Genomic DNA, 19076 nt, shown 5'->3' on the forward strand with positions numbered 1-19076 from the left:
ATCTGGCTCACCCCCAGGGGTTCAGGCCTCATGGAACCCCGACCTACTGGCCCCTTACCTTGCCACTGCCCAGTGCCTCTCACCTCGACCAACCTGGGCACCACAGCCTGTGCAGTGACCACGTCCCTTGGCTCCCCCTCTGCCAGGGAAACCCGCCAGCCATGGGCCCTGGGGTGGCACCTGCTGTGACCCATTCAGTAGCTCTCTGAACACTAGGAAGAGTTTGGGGTGGGGCCAGTGAGGGCTCCAAGGTGACACGGGGGCAGAAGCAGGACAGGCTGGGAGGGGGAGACCGTGGAACGTTCTGAGCAGACTGGGTCTGGGCCTGGCCAGGCCCAACCCAGAAATGGCAGGAGGAGAGAGCAAACTGAGGACAGGCTGAGCCAGGGATCAACCCACTGACCATAGTGGGGGTGCTGCAGGGAGGGGTCTGAGTTTTGTCCCCAGAGTGTCTGGAAGCCCCTGGGGCTCAAGCATGGGCTGCCGTGACCTGGTGTCTATGTGAATGGCCTGTAGATGAGAGTGTGGGTAGCCACCAGCATCAGCTCTGGCTGGGTTCAGGGGAGAGAGAGACCAGCCGGGCCCTGGCCCTTCACAGTTTGACCTGACTAAGGGCTGACATGAAGCCTCACAGGACAGTGAAAGTCCCTCCCAAATCTCCCCTCTGCACACACACTCTTGCACCTTCCTGTGTGTGCATACACTCACTCTCACACATCCACACTCGCAGGACTATTTCCAAGTTTGGGAGCCAAGGTAACCCGGGGAAAAATGACATGTGAGCCGAGCAGGACTCGGGAGAAGGGGAATATGAGTCCCCGTTTAGTCCTTTAATTTAAAATCACAGTATCTTCAAAGAGTTGGAAGGATGGGTAGTAATAACACAGAGCCAAAATTAACAGGCTTGAGGAAATACAGCATGGAAACATAAAAGGAGAAATAAAGTCAGTGAAGCAGGCTTGGTAATTACAGCCTGACCACAGACAGGCTGAGAGATCACTAGAGAGGCTATCCAGAAGGCTCGGGAAAGGATAAAATAGCAAAAGCAAGCGTTGCCTCCACACAACGGGCTCCCAGAGGAAGCAGTGAGTCTGTGAGGGGTCGGAATGTTGAAATAGGTTCTTTTTAAAGATTTGAGAATTTAAAAAAAACAAAAACGATTTGAGAATTAGAGAAAGGCTTAAAATCCCAGACTGAAGGGTTCAAAAGGCCAAATGGGACCAGGTTTTAAAACATGCCCTTAGATTCACTGATGCAAAAACACAGAGATGGTGGGGAAAGTCTTTAAACCCTTTTCTACAAGAAGACAAGAGCTGCTTGACATCAGAACACGGGAGAAAATGACCTCAGAGTGCTGAAGGGAAAGGCTTGAATCTTAAACCTGGCAGAACTATTATTGAAACGAATAGGATGAAAATACATCCTGAGACCCAAGCCTAAGAAGGCAGGTCACACATCACACAGGATCCCTTCGAACCCGGCTGGGGGCGGTTTCAGCAGAAAGGGAAAATCATCAGCACTTAGATTCACTACACCAGAAATCCCTGGTGAGGGGGCTTCCCAGGTGGTGTTAGTGGTAAGAGTCTGCATACCAGTGCAGGAGATGTAAGAGACATGGGTTCGATCCCTGGGTCAGGAAGATTCCCCCTGGAGGAGGGCACAGCAACCCACTCCAGTATTCTTGCCTAGAGAATCCCATGGACAGGGGAGCCTGGCAGGCTACAGTCCATAAGGTTGCAAAGAGTCAACACGACTGAAGCAACTTAGCATGCCTGCGACTTAACATGCACGCACACCTGGGTGAGTAAAAACTCTAGTGATGTTTGCTGTTCACGGAACCATCAAGCCCTCCCCAGACCCTCACGTCCACAGTGACCTGGAACTAGATTCCAGGTTGCTCCAGAATCCCCAAGGGGCAGCAAGGTGCTTGCTTTGTCTGGAGGTGGGAGGCCTGATGGAGACAGTTTTCATACCAACTTACCAAGCTCTTAAAGAATATATACGTGCGTGCATCCGTGCTAAGTCGCTTCAGTCATGTCCAACTCTTTGTGACCCTGTGGACTGTAGCCCACCAGTCTCCTCTGTCCATGGGATTCTCCAGGCAAGAATACTGGAGTAGGTTGCTGTGCCCTCCTCCAAGGGGTCTTCCCAGCCCAGGGATCAGATCCACTTTTTTTACATTGCATTGGTAGGTGGGTTCTTTACCACTAGCACCACCTGGGAAGAACTCGAAGACTACAAACACTGTTATATTAGGGGCAGCCACCAGGAGGGAAAAGACTGAACATATGACCTTCAAGATTAGCCAACTAGATCAAATTTTCTTCTGTGGGAGGGGACAGGACATATGCAAACAGGAAAATAAGGGAGACGGCCTAACCAGATACCGGTGGAGCAGAAATCACAATAAGTGGTGGCGGGGGTGGGGGGGTGGTTAGCTCTTCAAAAGATTGCATTAAAAGGCAAGATACAGCTTCCTGCTTCTAGCCATGATGTAGTAGCTCACCTCAGACCAAAACCCACTGAAGAGCAGGGAAAATATACAAGGAAACTTTTTAGGCATTTTACTGTGGAATGGTCAGTGTTTCAACAAATGGTGCTGAAACAACCCTTCCAGGCGGGTCTGGGAGGCACCCAGGTGTCAAGTTATCACAAGACACAGAAAATGAGACACAGTCAACACTAACAGAGGAAACGGACGCCCAGAGAGACCTGCCCGCAGGCTGGTGGAGGCGACGGAGAGACAGACACATTTTAGTTTATTGGGACAGAAGAACGTGACTCAGCACAACAAACTGCTTATGGATGGAGACATGGTCATGGTGGGTGCTGACCGCACCACACCCAGTGAAAGAACAGTACAGAAAGGCCGTGAACCCGGGGCTCCACTCAGACCAAGGTCACAGTGGGGGAAGCCCCTCTTGGGGGAAGAAACCAGGCATAGGCTGGAGGGGCTGGAGTCAAATCGAGTTAAAACTCACTGATCTGAGGGCTTAAGACCAGGCCTTTTGTCGTAGGTAAATTTTATGTCAATCAAACAAACAAACAAACAAAAACCCTGGAGGCAAGTAGCCCAAAATAGTGGTCGTGGTTAATTTGGTGGGAATGTGGGTGATCTATTCTGCATGTGTATTTTCTAACTTTTTTTCGAGTCTCAAAAAAAGGAAAACACAGAAACCAGAAAGTGGGGGCTGTCGTCCTCCCTGGGGCTCCTGGTCCCTCCCAACCCAGGAAAGAGCATCTGCACACGGGCCCTAGAGCCCCCACTGCTTCCCCACATCTGGCGCCAGATCCGCTTACGTAAGGAGGATTGGGGTGATGACATCTGAAATCTGCATCCGGGCTGCGACCTTGGGGCCCGTCCTGTGTCCTGGTGAGCTGCTGGTCTGGGCTCTCCCCTAGCATCCCGAGATGATTGGTGCCCCAATAGCCTTCAGGGGGCAGGTGCCAGTCAGATGGTGTCCTGAATATCCAGGGGGCTGGTCTGCGGTTCACCGGCAGCCAGGTGGAGGCTATGAACTTGTCTCCTCCGCCTGGGCAGTGCCCTCCAGCGGAACCTCTGCAGAAATGTCTTTGAACTTCACTAAATTATTCATTCAATTCTCCCAAGTTCCTCGTGACCCAGGCACAGCCTGAGGGGAGACCCAGGGCTCCAACCTGCCAGCTACACCCCTGACACACAGGTTCTGGAGAGGCATAGCTTGACCGTCACTGGAGAAGGGATTCCTTGGGCCTGGGGAGGCTCCCTCCACCCAGATGTGGCTCCTGGGGGAGGGGCTACATTGTCCAGACCCCACCTGGCATCTGGAGCCTAAGGGCTTGCAAGAATCCAGAGAGCGGGGGCAGCCCACCCCCACATTACCACAGGTGCAGTGTTTCCCCCGGGGTCTCAGGGGACACTGTGGTGGTCCCTGAGGCTCAGCCTTTATGAGGAGTAGACACTAGGCCCCTGGGGCCATTGCCCTCCAACCCCCCCGCCGGCCACCTTGGGCAGGGCAACCTCCACATGGTGTGAGGCAGAGGCTTTTGAGCTGTGGAGGGTCCTCTCCACCCCCATTTCTCAGCCCTTCCCCTGCAAGACACCACACTGCAGAGGGCCCCAGAGCTAGCCAGACAAGCGGTCCTCAGAGCCTCCAGAGTCACCCCAGCTGCCATGTCAGGGAGGTCGTACCTGTTACTATGCCCCAGAGGGGTCCCCCAACTGCGAGCAGAGGGGAAATCAAGGGAGGTGTTGGGTGCGGAGCCCAGATCTGGGTCCCTCACAAAGTCTCAAGCCCATGGGAGACCTGGGGGCATCACCAGGCCAGCAAAGTGTCTGCCCAAGACCCAAGCACCCCTGCCAGGGAGACAGCTGGGCTGCCTGGGGTCGAGGGTCCCTCACCCAAGGGGGACCTGCACCTGATTCTCCTCCACGGGGACCATGTCTAACCACTCCAACCCCAAGGCTCCTCTGGGCTAAATCTGGGCTTTGACTAATGTGCCCACAAGAGACCAAACCCAGACCCTGATCAGAACCCCCCTACTCCCTGGCTTGGGACCCCCCCAGCCACTAAGACACCCCCTGCTTGGACCCTGCCCCCAGCAGCTGAGGGTCATGTGTTTGCTGACTCACCTCTGGGGTCAGAGAGAGCAAGCCTGAGGACCCAGGGGTGCCCCAGGCCAGGATCTGTGCCTGGGTCTCAGGGATCCCACAGGGATCAAGGGCTCTGGAGGCTAAAAGGGGCTGAGGGTGGCTGAGTGGCATGGCCTGGGGATATGCTGGGACGTTTGCTGAGAGCCATCAGCCGCACGTCCTTGCAGGAAGCCATCATGTCGCCATGCTCTGGTTAAACTTTAATAAGACAGGCAGTGACACCGCCCTGCAGCCATACAGGCATTCACCAGTCCCCCGGGCAGGTCCCCAGGGGTCAGTGGCTCCTTCCAAGGCCGTCTCATAGCAGACAGAGGATGGGGGGCAATCTGGTAAGTGGCATGACCCCATAAAGTTTGGGGAGTCCCGAGTCCGGGCCCCTAGATCATGCCGGCCAGCCAGGGCGGCAGGAAGAGGCCGGCAGTCCCCAGCAGGCAGACGATGATGAACACCCAGAGAAAGATGCGGTCGATGACCATGGCCACGTACTTCCAGTCCTCTTTCACCTGCAGACAGACACACACGGTCACTCCCTCAGGCCTCGCCACAGCAAGAAACTTCTAGAACCTCGGTTCCTATTCTTGCCGCCAGGGTCACCAAGGTTGCAGGCATACCTGCACTAGGTAAAGGGAGCGGAGGGGATGCAGCGAAATGGCTTTGTGTGAAGTCTGGGCTCAGAAACCCTGGGCTGCAGGTGTCGATGCTCTCTAGTGAAATGGGGTCCAGCATGGTGGCCCTACCAATTCCACCAGCCTGCCAGGTGCCTGAGCTCCCAGGAGGTAGTGATGGGGATGCCTCTAAAGGAAGGCTACGGTCCAGGCTGTGACATGGTGAAGTGTGCTCTGGGTCGTTGATACTTGGTGGCACCATGGGGACCACCCTGCCCTGCATTTACAGATGGAGCCAGTGAGGCTGGAGTCGGCAGGCACCCACAGCCCTCGCAGTGCAAGGCGAGGGCCAGAGCATCCTGGATAGTGGTGGTTGTGGGGAGCTGACCTCCAGCAAGAAGCCCAGGGCAGTGCTCACAGCTGGCTGCCCTTCACTCCTGCCTCTGCCCAGGGCGGGGCTCACGGCTGGCTGCCCAGGTGGCCTGAGTCTCTCATGGTCAGTGGGTGGCTCAGGTCTCCAAAGCCCCTGAGGGCGAGGGTCACACGTGAATGCAGGCACAGCCCTGTGCTGCAAGCAGGCTCTGAGCGTGCAGCTGCTGGGTGGAGGGCTCCCCAGGGACAAGGGAGGGGACCCCAGGCTAGAGGTGGGGCACATGCTGAGCCCACCACCTGCAGCCACTCCCTGGACCCGACGAGGAAGGTGGCTGCACCATCTGGGCTGAAGGGGGAACACAGAGGCCCAGAGGCAGGACAGGTCATGTTACATGTCCACGCTGGGGGATTGGGTCTCAACCCCACCTGGGGTGCCCCCAGGCAAAGCCTCAGGGAGGCCACAGGCGGGTCCTGGGTGGGCAGTTGTCGGCACTTGAGTGACCATAAAGGAGGGGCACCTGGGCTCGGGCCCGCTGGACCCTAGCAGGTCCCACAGGCCTGGCCAAGGGCAGGCTCAGCCTCCCGTTTTGGGGGCCTTGAGAGAAAGAGAACTTTTCACTGCGGTTTTCTGCTCTGATGTTTAAAGAAATCAGCGGCATCATGATGGTTTTAAGCCGAAGCTGAAAGGGCCGAGTTTATTCTCCGGTAACCAGAGTAAATGGGGTCACTTGAAAGCGAGGGAGCGACAGGACCCTCTGTTCCAGGAAGCAGCCTGTGGTGCTGCTGCATCCGAGCAGGAGCAGCTTTCCAGCCACCCCCTTGGAGGTTGAAACGCTGCTCACAAAGCTGCCCAGCCCCCATCCCAGGTCGGTTCCTCTGAAGTTGCTTTGCTTCCCAGAACCTAGGCATAATGCCGGAACCAGAACCTGGTCGTGACAGCTGGGCCTGTGACGTGGATGGAGGGGTCTGGGGACAAGGGGCTGGCCCTGCAGTAAGCACCACTGGGCGCCTCCGAGATCCTAGTGACCCTTCAAAGGCCTCGATCTCTTCTCAGCAGCCCCTCAGACCCACACGTCAGAGGTCCTCAAGAACTGGGGAACGCAACGGGCCCAGAACCAGTGTCTCCCAGGTAGAACCTTCCAGAAACCCTCGGATGACTTCGAAACCCCTTGGGATTCAGGGGACAGCTAGGAGACTGACTAGGATGGGGTGGCCCAGCCACAGGACAGACAGTCCCCAGGGATCATGTGTGTCTGGGAAATGATCACGGGCTGTTCCCGAGGAGGCAGAGGGATGAAGAGGTGAGGGAGGGAACCACAGTGTCTTGCCTGCCCACAGGCCTGCATTCCTGCAGGAGGAAGCTGATGTGGGGCAAGGTCACAGCCCAGGTCGAGCGGCCAGGAATGACCGAGCAGACTGACAATGCCCTCCCGGACCCGCCTCTGTGCTCCCCTGCCCCACCCGACCCAGGATCTGAACTGGGGCTCGGCCCTCAGCCTGGACCCACCCTTGCAGTCCCCGACTCCACAGGGCCCTGTATATGACCCGTGTCTGAGCACCTGCCCTGCCCGCCCAGACCCCAGGTGCCCTCTCTCTGGCCAGGCATGAGAATGCCTGGCCAGAGGGTCCTGTGTCCCAGGCCTGATTTCTCCTCTCCCCGTGCTAGGCCACAGAGGCCACTCAATCTCATCCCATCTCCTCTCAGCACCTCTCACCGCAGACCCTCCCCGGGGGGCCCATAGCAGGGTGGGGGGCACTTGAGGTCAAGGGAGGTGCTCACCAGGTGCAGATGGTGCTGGAAGCTGCCTAACACCCCACCTGCAGGCAGGCTCCTTGTGCCCTGAAGCCCAAAGGAGACACCAGAGGTCCACTCTGCTCCAACAGCCACTGGGCCACCACTGGGGGGACCTCCTGCCCCCAAGCGGATGGAGGCTTGGGGCACAGGGAACAGCCGGGTTGGGGTCCTGGTTTCTCTTTCACCGGTCACCTCCTCCTTCAAAGTGGATGGGGTGGTGGGGGGCGCCGCCCCCAGGTGACTGTGGTGGGGACTTACCGAGAAGTCTGTATCTTCTGCCTTCAGGTGGTCTGCAATGTACTGGACGCCCTCCACTGCCCGTGCCAGGGCTGGCGACAGGGGCAGGGGCGCCGCTCTGTTGCTGGTCTTGAGCGTGGCATTTGGAGCCTCTGGTTCCTTCCTGCACTGGCATTTGCAGGGGGAGGCCTGGTCTGGGGGCAGGAGCTCGGCTGAGGGGGCCTTGGTCGGAGAAGAAGGGGAGCTATCTGCCAGGCGGGCGGCCGGTGAGGCAGCCTCCTCTCGTGGCCCGCAGTACTGGATGCTCCGGGACCGGCACCGCACACCATCCTCCACCGCTTTGCTGGGGCTGGACACGTGCTGGACACTTTGGGACCGGGTCTTGGTGAGCCCCAGGGCCTGGGTGCTGGTGGGTGGATGGCAGGGCCCAGAAGATAGGCAGGGGCTGGCCTTCTCGGCCTCTGAAGGCTGCAGAGTTGGCACCTGGTCAGAGGGTGTTGTACGGGCTGGCTGGGGCTTGCTGGGCTGGTCCACCCCACAGGTCAGGGACGGAGACCGGGCGGGCTCCCCCTGGGGCTCCGGCCAGAAGTGCGGAGCGCTGGCCGCCTTGTGCATGGACTCGATGAGCCGCCGGCAGTGGTCCTTGACCACGGACGGCCGCTTCATGAAGAGCAGGCGTGGCACGATGTCCAGGAAGACACGGCGGACCCAGGCGGGCATGGTGTGTGTGCGTGGGGAGCGGTGGTGCACGTTGAGCACGAAAACGGTGATGATGATGGAGAGCGTGACGAAGATCATGGTGAAGAGCAGGTACTCGCCGATGAGTGGGATGACCAGCGAGGTTGATGGGATGATCTCGGTGATGAGCAGCAGGAAGACGGTGAGCGACAGCAACACGGAGATGCAGAGGGTGATCTTCTCGCCGCACTCAGAGGGCAGGTAGAAGACGAGCACGGTGAGGCAGGAGATGAGCAGGCAAGGAATGATGAGGTTGATGGTGTAGAAGAGTGGCAGGCGCCGGATGATGAAGGCGTAGGTGATGTCTGAGTAGACCTCCGCACAGCACTCGTACTTGCGCGTGTTGTAGGTGCCCACGGCGTCCACGATGACCCACTCACCGCTGTCCCAGAAGTCCAGCTGGTCCACGCGGCTGTGCATGCTCACCAGGTCGATCTTGGCCTTGTCGTAGGTCCAGGACCCGAACTTCATGGTGCAGTTCTGCTGGTCGAAGGGGAAGAAGGTGACGTCGATGCTGCAGGAGCTCTTGTAGATGGCCGGGGGCGTCCACTGCACCCGGCCGTCGTGGAAGAGGTGGGCCTTGGTCAGGTGGGTGACGGCAAAGTCCCCATCCGCACTGGGTGGGAGAGAGAGGTGGTGGGTGAGGCGCCCGACACCTGAGGTCCAGAGCTCTCATGCCTCTGCCCACTACACACACCCTCACTTCACAGTGGAGCCTCGCCCGGGACCAGACAGCTCTGGGTTCATTGCTTATGGTGCCCATGTCCAGCTCATTGCTCACCTGCCCACCTTGCTGTTTCCCCTACCTGTGGGGGTGACATGCTGTGGAGACTGTCTCAGCAGCCCACACCACACTTGACATCCAAGCTTGACCATGGAGATGACCACGATTATTTGGGGCTAGAAGGGCCATCCATGCCACATCAGGGGCTGCACGTGCACTAGTGGCCCAGGGCAGCACACAGCGTGCCTTGTTCCCTGCGGTCACCCTGGAGCAGGACGGAGATCTGACCTGCCTCACCACCTTCTCCTGCTTCAGGCCAGCGTTTTCTCCCCGACAGGTCCCCCCAAACCTAGAGGCGAGAACCCCCTTCCTGCACAGGTGAAGACTCCAGTGCCCAACGAGGCAGGGACCAGGCCTCCCAGAGGGGCACGTGGACTCCAGCCATCACATCCCAGGCCCCCAGCCCTCCTGCCTATTCCTTGGCCTCGGGGCTCCCTGACCAGACCTGGCAGGGAACAGAGCTAGGGGCTGCTGTCCTGGCCCAAGCCTGGGTCTCCCAGGGACAGCCACCTAAGATGCCCATGGTGAGGAGAAGGGCATGTTGATGCCATGGGGGACCTGGGGACACCTGCCTGCAGTCTGCTGAGAACACTACCTGCCCCCAGAGTCAGCCACTCTCTCCTCTGCTGCTGGAAGTGCCCAGCCCCCAGTCTGGGTCCCAAGATGTTATTGCCTGGGTCAGGAGGGCCCTCTCTCACCCTGTTTCCCTGCAAGGCCTGAGCTGCCCACACTGACCACGCAGGGCACCCACAGGCAGGTAAGGGAGCAGCTGTCCCGGGCTTTGGCTCTGAAATGTTGATGGGAGACCTCCCCTTCTCCCACCGGGGACAGCCCCACAGACACTAGTCTCCGAGCCTGTGTCTTCCCTTCCGCCCCGGGCCGGCCCTGTACTCTGCATGTGGGACTCTGGGACCAGGCCACCCAGAGCAACCCCAGGAAGAAGGAGCTTTCCCAAGGGAAGTTGTGACCACCCCCACCTCCCTGCCACCCCACCCCGCCCCCATCATCACCGCTCTAGGAAGTCCCACCCCTCCCCCACAGTGGGCTTCCCATGCCAGGGGACAAAGCACCCCCCAGGAGCTAGGCCAGTAAGCCCAGGGGGAGTGGTCATTAGGACAGCTTGTGGGGAAGAGGGGTCAACCCGGCCGGTCAGATTCCTGCTCTAGGCTGAAGACGCCATCCACATGAGCCCCTCTGCCTGGCAGGCCAGTGGAGGGGAGCCCCCGTGGACAGCACAGCCTCACGTGCACTCCCTCCAACCTCAAAGGAGTACCCCAAAGCTCTCAGAAAAGCCACCTTCAACCCTTCCCCTTGCCCACCAGCCTGCGCTGACCACTGGGCAACACGCAAGTACACATGGGCCTGATCCCTGGAAACAGGCCTCCCCAGTGGCCATCTGGCCAACATCACCACCAGCCCTGGGGTCCATCCGTGCCCATGCCCAACCCCCTCCAACGAGGGCCTCCATCCCTAAGGGAAGCTAGGGCTCCAACCCCCTACCTCTGCATCTCGGTAGGGAGTCTAGAGAGGGAAGGGGCTGGGCTGCCATCCTGGGGGCTGTATGCCTCCCAGACCTGCTATTGGTCTCAGTCGAGCAGTCACAGAGCACAATGCTCCCTCCCCTGGGTCCCAGAGTCCTGACCCTGGTCCCTGTGTTCTGGGTCAGAGAGGTTCAGGCAGATTCAGTGCTGGGTCCCCTGGGGCAGGGGGCTGGGGGAGCTGAGTGGGGACCCCAGGGGCCTTAGGGGGCCTGGAGGACTCCAGGGCTCAGGGTCTGACCAGGCAGCTTATAGAGGGAAAATAGAGAGTCTGCCCCACCTCCCACTCTCCAAGCAGCCCCCTTAATGCATCCCTAAAACCCTTTCTTCCACGTGCGGCCGCTCTCCCCGCTGCCATTACTGGAATCAATTAAGCTGCAAGTGGAGCCCAGTCGTTCTTAATCAAATAGCATTTGTAGGTCAGGCCCAACCCTGGGGCCCAGGAGGGCTTTTGTGCAGAAGCACCGGGGTCTGGGTGGGAGGGCAGGGGGCTGTGGGCAGGGGGACCAAGTGCTGCCATTGGCTGTGTTCGTCAGTGCTGTGGGGCCACGGCCGCCCAGAGCCTGGGTCTTCCAGCATGGATTCAGCTCTGGGTGAGCTGGCCTGGCAATGACACAGCAGAGACCATGGACATGGTAGGCTGTCAGGCTGCCCCGAGGTCAAGGACCCAGCCAAGGTCCCGGGAAAGGACAAGTTCAAGGAGGCCAGCCCTCTGGAGCCCACGTCTGCCACGGCAGTGCCCATAGTCCCCTGGTCCCCCAGCACAGAAACACCCTCCAGAGATGAGATTTCAGCTCAGCTTCCGCAGCTGGGACACACATCCCTGACAGAGGCTTTGTTTGCAGAGCGTGATGAGCTGGGGTTTGGGGACTTTTGGTGATGTCTGTGCAGGGAGGTGTGAGCACAGATGGAGGGGCAGGGGAGGGTGAGGACAGGCAGGCTGTTCTGGGGGCTCCCTCTCCACTCGCTGTACCCCATCCTCTGCTCCAGGACTGGGTGACCAATGTACAGGTGCCCAGCCTCCCCAAACAGGAACTGATTCTGGAACCAACTCCAGCCCAAGGGGGAGCAACTGCAGGGCCTGTAGTCATCCTGGGAGGGGCTCTGATCCCTTCCTTGCCCCGCAAGAGACTGAGGCCCCAGGGCTGGCACGGGCAGGGAAGGAACCCTCAGGCACCCGCAGGCCCCCAGAGCCCCCATCTCCTTGCCTCTTTGCCCGTCAGTGGGTCTCAGCACCCTCTTTATTTCCACCTGGGCTGGAGGGCTGAGCTGTCTGCCTCTTGCTCACGCTGGCTTTGGCAGAGATTCCTGGTGGGGGCGTGGCTGGACGTGGCCCCACCCACTAAGGCCCCAGCTCACTTGTTGTAAAGGACGATGTCTGGCCGCCAGATTAGCTCGGAGGGGATTCGGATAGAAGTCACATTCTCAAAGTCGGCCGGGTCCCAGTGCAGCTTATAGTCGTGCCACTCCTGCGGGAGGAAAGGAAAGAGGGGAGTCAGAAGAGAGGGGTAGGGAGAGGGTGGGGAGGGGGCAGTGAGGGCTCTCTCCCACTCACCTGCTTCACCCACACATTCGTCGTCATCATTTGGTTCTTCTCATCCTAGGGCACGAACGAGAAGAAGGTAAGTTGTGATCCCCATTGGTTCAGGACACATCTCTCTGGCCAAGCTTCCTTACCCACAAGGACGGGCCAGGGCCGAACATGGGGACTGGGTGACCTCAGGAGGGAGGGAGTGTCTCTCCCCTGGAGGCAACCAAGCCCAGAATGGCAGGCCCAGATGGGACTGAGGGCCACAGGGTCAGTCCCCTTGACCCTTCTGAGAAGGAAGGTGAAGACAGTGTCCAGCTGGCTTTACAGGTGGCCGGGCCTGGCCCTCTCCAGCTACGTAAGTAAAGGTGTATGCAGCGCCCAGGGCTCCTGGCTGCTGGAGGAGCTGCCCTCTTCCCAGCAGCCCATGCTGGTCCTGCCGATCTGCATCACCCGCTCCCAGCTGGCCAGCCTGCCCCCTCCGCTACCCCTGAGCCACCCACTCACTGGCCAAACTGCCCCTCCAGGCCCAGAGCCTCAGGACCTGGAGGTAGACAGGTGAGGGGCAAGAACAGATGAGATGGGAGCAGAAGGGCCGGCAGGCTCCTCTACAGGTCACTGAGCAGCCCCCTGCCAGGTGAGAAGGGCTGGAACACACACACCACTCACACACACAACACACACACACTCACATACAGCACTCACATGCACGAATACACACTGACACACACACACACACACTCACATACAACACTCACATGCACTCATACACACACACACACACATACAACACTCACATGCACGCATACACACTGACACACACACACACAACACTCACATGCACTCATACACACTGACACACACACACACATACAACACTCACATGCACGCATACACACTGACACACACACACACAACACTCACATGCACGCATACACACTGACACACACACACACATACAACACTCACATGCACTCATACACACTGACACACACACACACTCACATACAACACTCACATGCACTCATACACACGGACACACTGACACACACAATACACACATACTCACATACAACACTCACATGCACGCGTACACGCTGACATACACATACACACTGACACAATCACACACATACTCACACACACACACTCCCTGCTCCCTCCACCCCTCTTCCCAGCCCTCCTGTTCACTGGACACAGGCAGTCAGGCACCAGCAAAGGCTGGAGAAGAACGCCAGGCTCTGTGCATGGATGTAGGGGTCCTCTTACTCCACCCTGAACCTCCAGGGGCCATGCCACACCCAGCCCAGGCAGAAGGCAGGGGGGTTGGGGCTGGAGGGGGCTGGCTCCTTGCAAAAGGTTTGGGGCGGGACACTTGCTGTTGATGGAGGGTACTTCTCAGAGAGCAGGGTGCCCCTGAGGGCCAGGGGCTATTCCCCTGGGGAGGGTAGAGGGACTGGACACAGGCTCTGGGGGGGTGGTGCTTGAACCAGCCTCTCCCCACTTTATGATGGCCCAACTTTTTCCCTTGTCGGCTCTAGACCAGGGACACGCAGGTCGTCAGGATGACTGCTCAGGCCAAAGAAACCCGAGGATGGTCAAGAAGTGAAGCACCCTGTGCCCAGACAGGGCCGGGGGCAGATGGTTATTCAAAGGCAAGGCCCAGGAGCCTCCCCTCCTGCTCCCTCAGGGGACAAGCCCTGGGTCGGCTGGGTCATGGGAGGGGACCACATCTCCTGCCATCCCAGGCACTGCCTTGGTCCTGATCTCCCTCAGGGCCACCTGGGACATGCCGCCAGAGGACACTGAGGATAAGCGTGACCTGAGCGGGGCCTGGACACCACTCCAACAACCTCGACCTTGGCAACGCAGTCCTGCAGTGGTGCCACCCCACCACCACATCCTTGCATTCCCCCCAGGGGCAGCTGGCCTGGCTCTGCCCCATTCCCTGCCTCCAGATCAAGCTTCCAGGGGCCGGGCCTGGCCTCCTTCCCCTTGTGCCCACCCCTCACACACACCCCTTGCAGCTGTCCACCCGTTCACCCCACCCGTATAAAGTGCCCTTCGTACATTCGGGCACCTGAAACGTTAGCCCAGGGCCCAGAGGTGCCCAGGGACTCCCAGCCTCCTCTGCAGGCATGAACACACACGAACACACACACACACACACACACACACACACACACCAGGGCACAAACCTGCAGCAAACACTGCAGCCCTTCAAAGAGTGGGCAGGGAGGCGGCCCCTTCCACAAAAGGCCAGCACACAGGACAGGCAAGGACGTCTCGTCAGCACACGTGTGCAGGAGTGTCCTTGGCCAACTCGGCTGCAGACAGCAGGGCTGGGAGCAGCTCCTGTCCAGCCCGGTGTTGCCATGGGGCCTCCGGCGGGTCCCTCACTGAGGTCTTGGGACTGGTGTGCTCCAGCTGTCTCTCCTGGGCAAACTAGGGAGATGGAGGGGACGAGGATGCTGCAACGTGGGAGTGGGGAAGATGCTGCAACATGGTGGCTGGGGGACAAAAAAACCCCAGGAGCTCAGGTAGGAGGCCAGGCTACTGTGCAGCTGACCCAGAACATGAAGCCACAGCCACACTGGGAATTATGTTTGCAAACGCAGTGGGTCGGAACCCCCGCCATCCTGAGCTCCCTTCTGGCTGCACCCCAGCCAGGAGTACTTTACAGGAAACATTTGAGGCTTGGTTCTAGGAGGCCTGAGAGCACAGGCCAGGATGGGGGACTGACCAGGTCTCTCTGCTAATGGGGCACAAGCATGGCTCTTTCTGTCAGTGTGAATGTGGCCACAGCCCCCACCCTCCATGTCCCAAAGCCCCTTGGATGTTGCTGGCTCACTCATCCTGTTCCACAGGTGAGAAGACCAGGGCCCCAGGGGCCACTCAATACACCTGGCACGAGCTGGAAACCAGGGTCTCCAGGCTCTGAAACTGGTGGCTTCCCCCTCACAGAGCCCGCTTGGGGTTGGGGTCCTGGCAGGTTGTAGGGTGGACATTTGGAGAGATCTACAGCCCCTGGCAGCTCGTCCTGGAACCTGAGCTGACTGGAAACCCTCTTGCAGCCAGCAAACCAGCTCCCTGAAGACTCCTCCAGGCCAGGCCGGAGCCCACACTCCAAGGTCCTTTGGCTGCTGCCCCAGGATATGCAGCCAACACACAGTTAGACCCGTATGACGGGGCCCACCCTGAATGATCACCCCTGCCCCTCCAGAGCTGCAGCCACTCAGAGGCTGGACCTCGGCCTCCTCCCAAGAGCCTCCTCGGTCCCCATCCAGGGAAGTAAATTTACCCTGACAAACAGCCTGTCTGACTCGCCAGGTTGCCCCATTCCAGACAGGCTAGGGGGCCTCCTGAGCAAGGTGAAGGTCAAGAGGGGCTGCCAGGGCCCCACACGGCCCCACCCTGACCCGCTCAGTGCCAGGACTTGCCCTAGACCCTGCCCTGGCCCCACAGACGAGTCTCCTGCTCCCTGTCTCTGGCAGCCACAGCCCTGATCCCCTGCTGCAAATCTGGCCCTTTGAGCTTTTCTACATGGAAAGGGAGGAATGGGCAGGGCCTTGGAGGGCATCGCATGGAACAGTCCTTGCCCCCCGCGTTGCTTAGGTGTATGTGCAGGACTCAGGCAGGGCTGGGACTCAAATGCAGCCCTCCCAGCTCATCCAACCCATGCCCCCAGCCCCGGGGCCATCTCCAGGCCTGTCCCTCCCTGACACAGGTTGGCCCTGGGTTGCCGACCCCCACCCCATCCCCAGCACCTACCACATCAATGAGCTGCGCGATGGACAGGCCGAAGTGGACAAGAACCGCATCCGAGATGTTAGCCACGGGCCGGGACCACTTATTATAGCCTGAGAAGAGCTTCTTCAGCAGCCGCTCCTCCGCATGAGCCCGGGTCTCTGCATGGCTGCTCACTGGGGGGACACGTGGGTGCAGGGCTCAGGGGAGGGGACGGTGGCCGTCCAGGCTGCGCCCTTGGGCCTCCTGCCAGGCCGCACTCAGCACTTGGGCTCCCTTCCAGCCCCTCAAAGCACATTCCTCCCTCCTATCTCAGGACCTTTGCACCTGCTGCCCTACTTCCGTTCGCAGTTTCTCCTCTACCCCAGGGAAGGGAAGCCTTCTGAGCACTGGGTCCATCACCGTGAGAGGGTATCACTGATCTGATGAGTGCTGACTGGACTGCTCCCCATCAGACCGTGACTGCGAGCTACTAGCACAGTCCTGAGCACCTTGTCTCAAAGCACAAGGTAGGGGTAACCGCAGGACAAGAGGGGGCAGGCCCAGGCAGGGAGAGAAGGACAGGGAGTGAGGGTTCGACCCCTGAGGGTTTCCTGTGGCTGCAACAACCGCAAGCGATCATCCTGGAAGATCATCCAGGGTGCATGAGTAACCTGCCACCCCCAGTGACTCTGGCATGCTGCATTCCTGGATGGTCTCTCCTCGATGACCAGGTCTGGAGTGAACCTGGGGAGGGGCTTCCTCATTCAGGCCAGCCCAGTGGCCAGTCTGTGGTCTGATGGCTTCCCTGCCACTCTTGGACACCTGTGCTGCGACCACTGCATCATGGAGGGCATCTGAGGGCAGGACAGGAGACCCTTGTTTACCTGCTTCTCTCAGCTCAGTCCTGCTGACTGCTGGACACATGAGAGCATGACTGACAGCTGGACCCATGAGGGCATTCACAAGTACCCCTGGGGTCAATCTTAGACTCCCAGGACCTTTACTCCCAGCCCAGAGCCCCAGCGTAGGCCCTCTGACAGTATAGTGTCTCTCCTTCCTCACTGGGGAGGCCAGAGGATTAAATTCCCTCCATGCACCCCTGAAATAGCAAGGTGGCTTCCCAGAGAATGGGGAGGAGCAGAGGGCTGGAACCTCGACAGTTCTAGTGAGCCTGGGGGAGCAGAAGGGGTTTGGGTGGGGCCCTGCCAAGGGCAGAGACCAGCCCTCTGATTCCCCAGCCCCCAGGGGTGGGGGGTGGGGCAGACATGATGCAGCCTGCAAGGAAATTGGGCAGAATGGATAAACGGGGGTGGGACGCACCTCTCTCCATTCAAGTTGGAGCTTCTGGGTCCAGCTCTTGAAACAGCATCTCCCCCACACCCACCCCAATCCTTTTCTTCGAATTGCCGAACAGGTTAACTCTTTCTTCGCCTGGCTCCGCCTGCGCTCGCAGGACAGTCTTTTGCGTCTGGGGGATGCGGGGTGGGGGGAGCCTCCGCGGCTGCCCCGTTGCGCGCACCCGAGGCTTGGGACTGCAGCCAGGAGCCTCCCTTCCTTTGGCTCCGGAGGTCCGAGGCCGCCCTGAACCGGGCGAAAGGGGGTCCTTCCAGCGCCCTGAAACTTACCAGGCAGGAAGCCGGCCCCCAGCAGCAGCAGCAGCAGCGGCGGCAGCGGCGACGTCCCCGGGCCCCCGAGCTCCATGGCGCACAGAGCGGGCTCTAGATGCGGGCGGCTCCCGGCTCCACCGCGCCCCTGCTCTGAGCTCCGCGCGCACCCAACTTCATGCCCCCCGCGCCGCGCGGGCCGCTCTGACCGCAAAGCCTCGCTCGGTCGCTCCTCTCGGAGGGCGCGGCGGCGGCTACCGGACCCGGATCGCGGGCTGTGGGCTCCGCGGCGCGGCCCCGCCCGGACTTGCCCGCCTCCAGCCGGCGAGGAGGAGGGGGAGGAGGGACAGGAGGAGGGAGCAGGAGGGAGGGCGAGGACCGGGAGGAGAGGGGGAGGGGGATCCACCGCGAGTCGAGAGGGGGCGCGGGGGCTGAGGTCGGCCGGCGCGGGGGCAAAGTTTCCTTTGACCTCCCAGGGCCGGGCACGTGCCCGAGCCACGAGTAGGGGCCCGGCAATCGCTGCGTGCGTCTCGGGGATCCCGGCGCGGGCTGGTTTGCGGACCACGAGACATCAACCCTCGCCCTGTCCGCAGCACCGCTCCTCCACCGCCTGCCTGGAGGGAGGGACGCGCCCCAGGTTCTCCGGGCGCCAGGAGGGGCGCCCGGGCGGATGTGGTTAACTTCACCACCCCAGCTCCGATGTGCAGTTTGGAAATCACAGGTCCCTGGTCGTCTTCCCCAACCAGGCGTTCAGGACAGAATCCTCCCCATCGACCTGTCCCCCGCGGACCGGGAAGCGTTCAGAAGAGCTTCGACTCGGCAGCCGGCTTTTCTGGGGCGAGAAGAACTCTAACGCCCCCTCCCCAGGCGAAGCCGCTTCTTGCCGCCTCCAGGTCGGGCCTGGGCCGGGGTCTGCTGCCCCCGCCTCTGAACGGCCTGCGGCCGGGTGGACTGCGCCGGCGAGAGGGCAGTCCCCATCCCACGCGCGGTGGGCAGCGGCTGAGGGGCGGCTGTGGAGGGTCTCGGCTGAGACCTCAGCAGAGCAGTCCGCGGCGCCCCTAGACTAGTCTTGAACTACGTCGGCCGCAACCGAGATGACCTGGTGCCACGCTCCATGACCCCGCAGGGGCTCCGCCCTTAGGTGGGTCGAAGTGGCCGCCGGCCGAGCAGCAGGCTCTAGAAGGAGGGCCGGGAGGGGCTGCTTTGTGCGGCGGAGCCACAGTCTGCGGCGCGCACACCGTGCTGCTCGACAGAAATGCGAACCCCGCAGCCATCCGCGCGCAGCTCCTGGGAATCTGCGGCCGGCGCGGGGTGGGGGTGATCCAGCTCCCAAACCGAGACTTCGGTTCCGGTCGAGGATGAGGGCAGAGAAGGAGGGGCTGGAGCTGTCCCCGCGCTCCTCCCGCGTTGGCGCCCGGGCCTTGGGGGGGACTGAATGATGGTCCCGGCGGCCCCTGGTCCCCGACCCTCACAGACGATTCTCTGCAAGTAACAGGCTTGGTCCCAAGGTAGC

General features: G+C 60.3%; 1 protein-coding gene across 1 annotated transcript; it reads right to left on the reverse strand.

Annotated features, from left to right (window-relative positions):
• Positions 1-4812: 4812 nt before the first annotated feature.
• CHRNA4 (cholinergic receptor nicotinic alpha 4 subunit) lies at positions 4813-17660 on the reverse strand. Its single transcript, XM_040247702.1, has 6 exons — positions 17585-17660; positions 16002-16153; positions 12258-12302; positions 12062-12171; positions 7664-8996; positions 4813-5136 (listed from the first exon to the last, which is right to left on the reverse strand). Exons 1-6 carry the CDS (start codon positions 17658-17660, stop codon positions 5011-5013), a joined length of 1842 nt encoding a protein of 613 aa, XP_040103636.1. The 3' UTR covers positions 4813-5010.
• Between the last annotated feature and the right edge of the window lie 1416 nt (positions 17661-19076).

The sequence above is a fragment of the Oryx dammah genome, unplaced genomic scaffold (assembly GCF_014754425.2).
Source record: "Oryx dammah isolate SB20612 unplaced genomic scaffold, SCBI_Odam_1.1 HiC_scaffold_10, whole genome shotgun sequence".
In the NCBI taxonomy this organism is placed as follows: Eukaryota; Metazoa; Chordata; class Mammalia; order Artiodactyla; family Bovidae; genus Oryx; species Oryx dammah.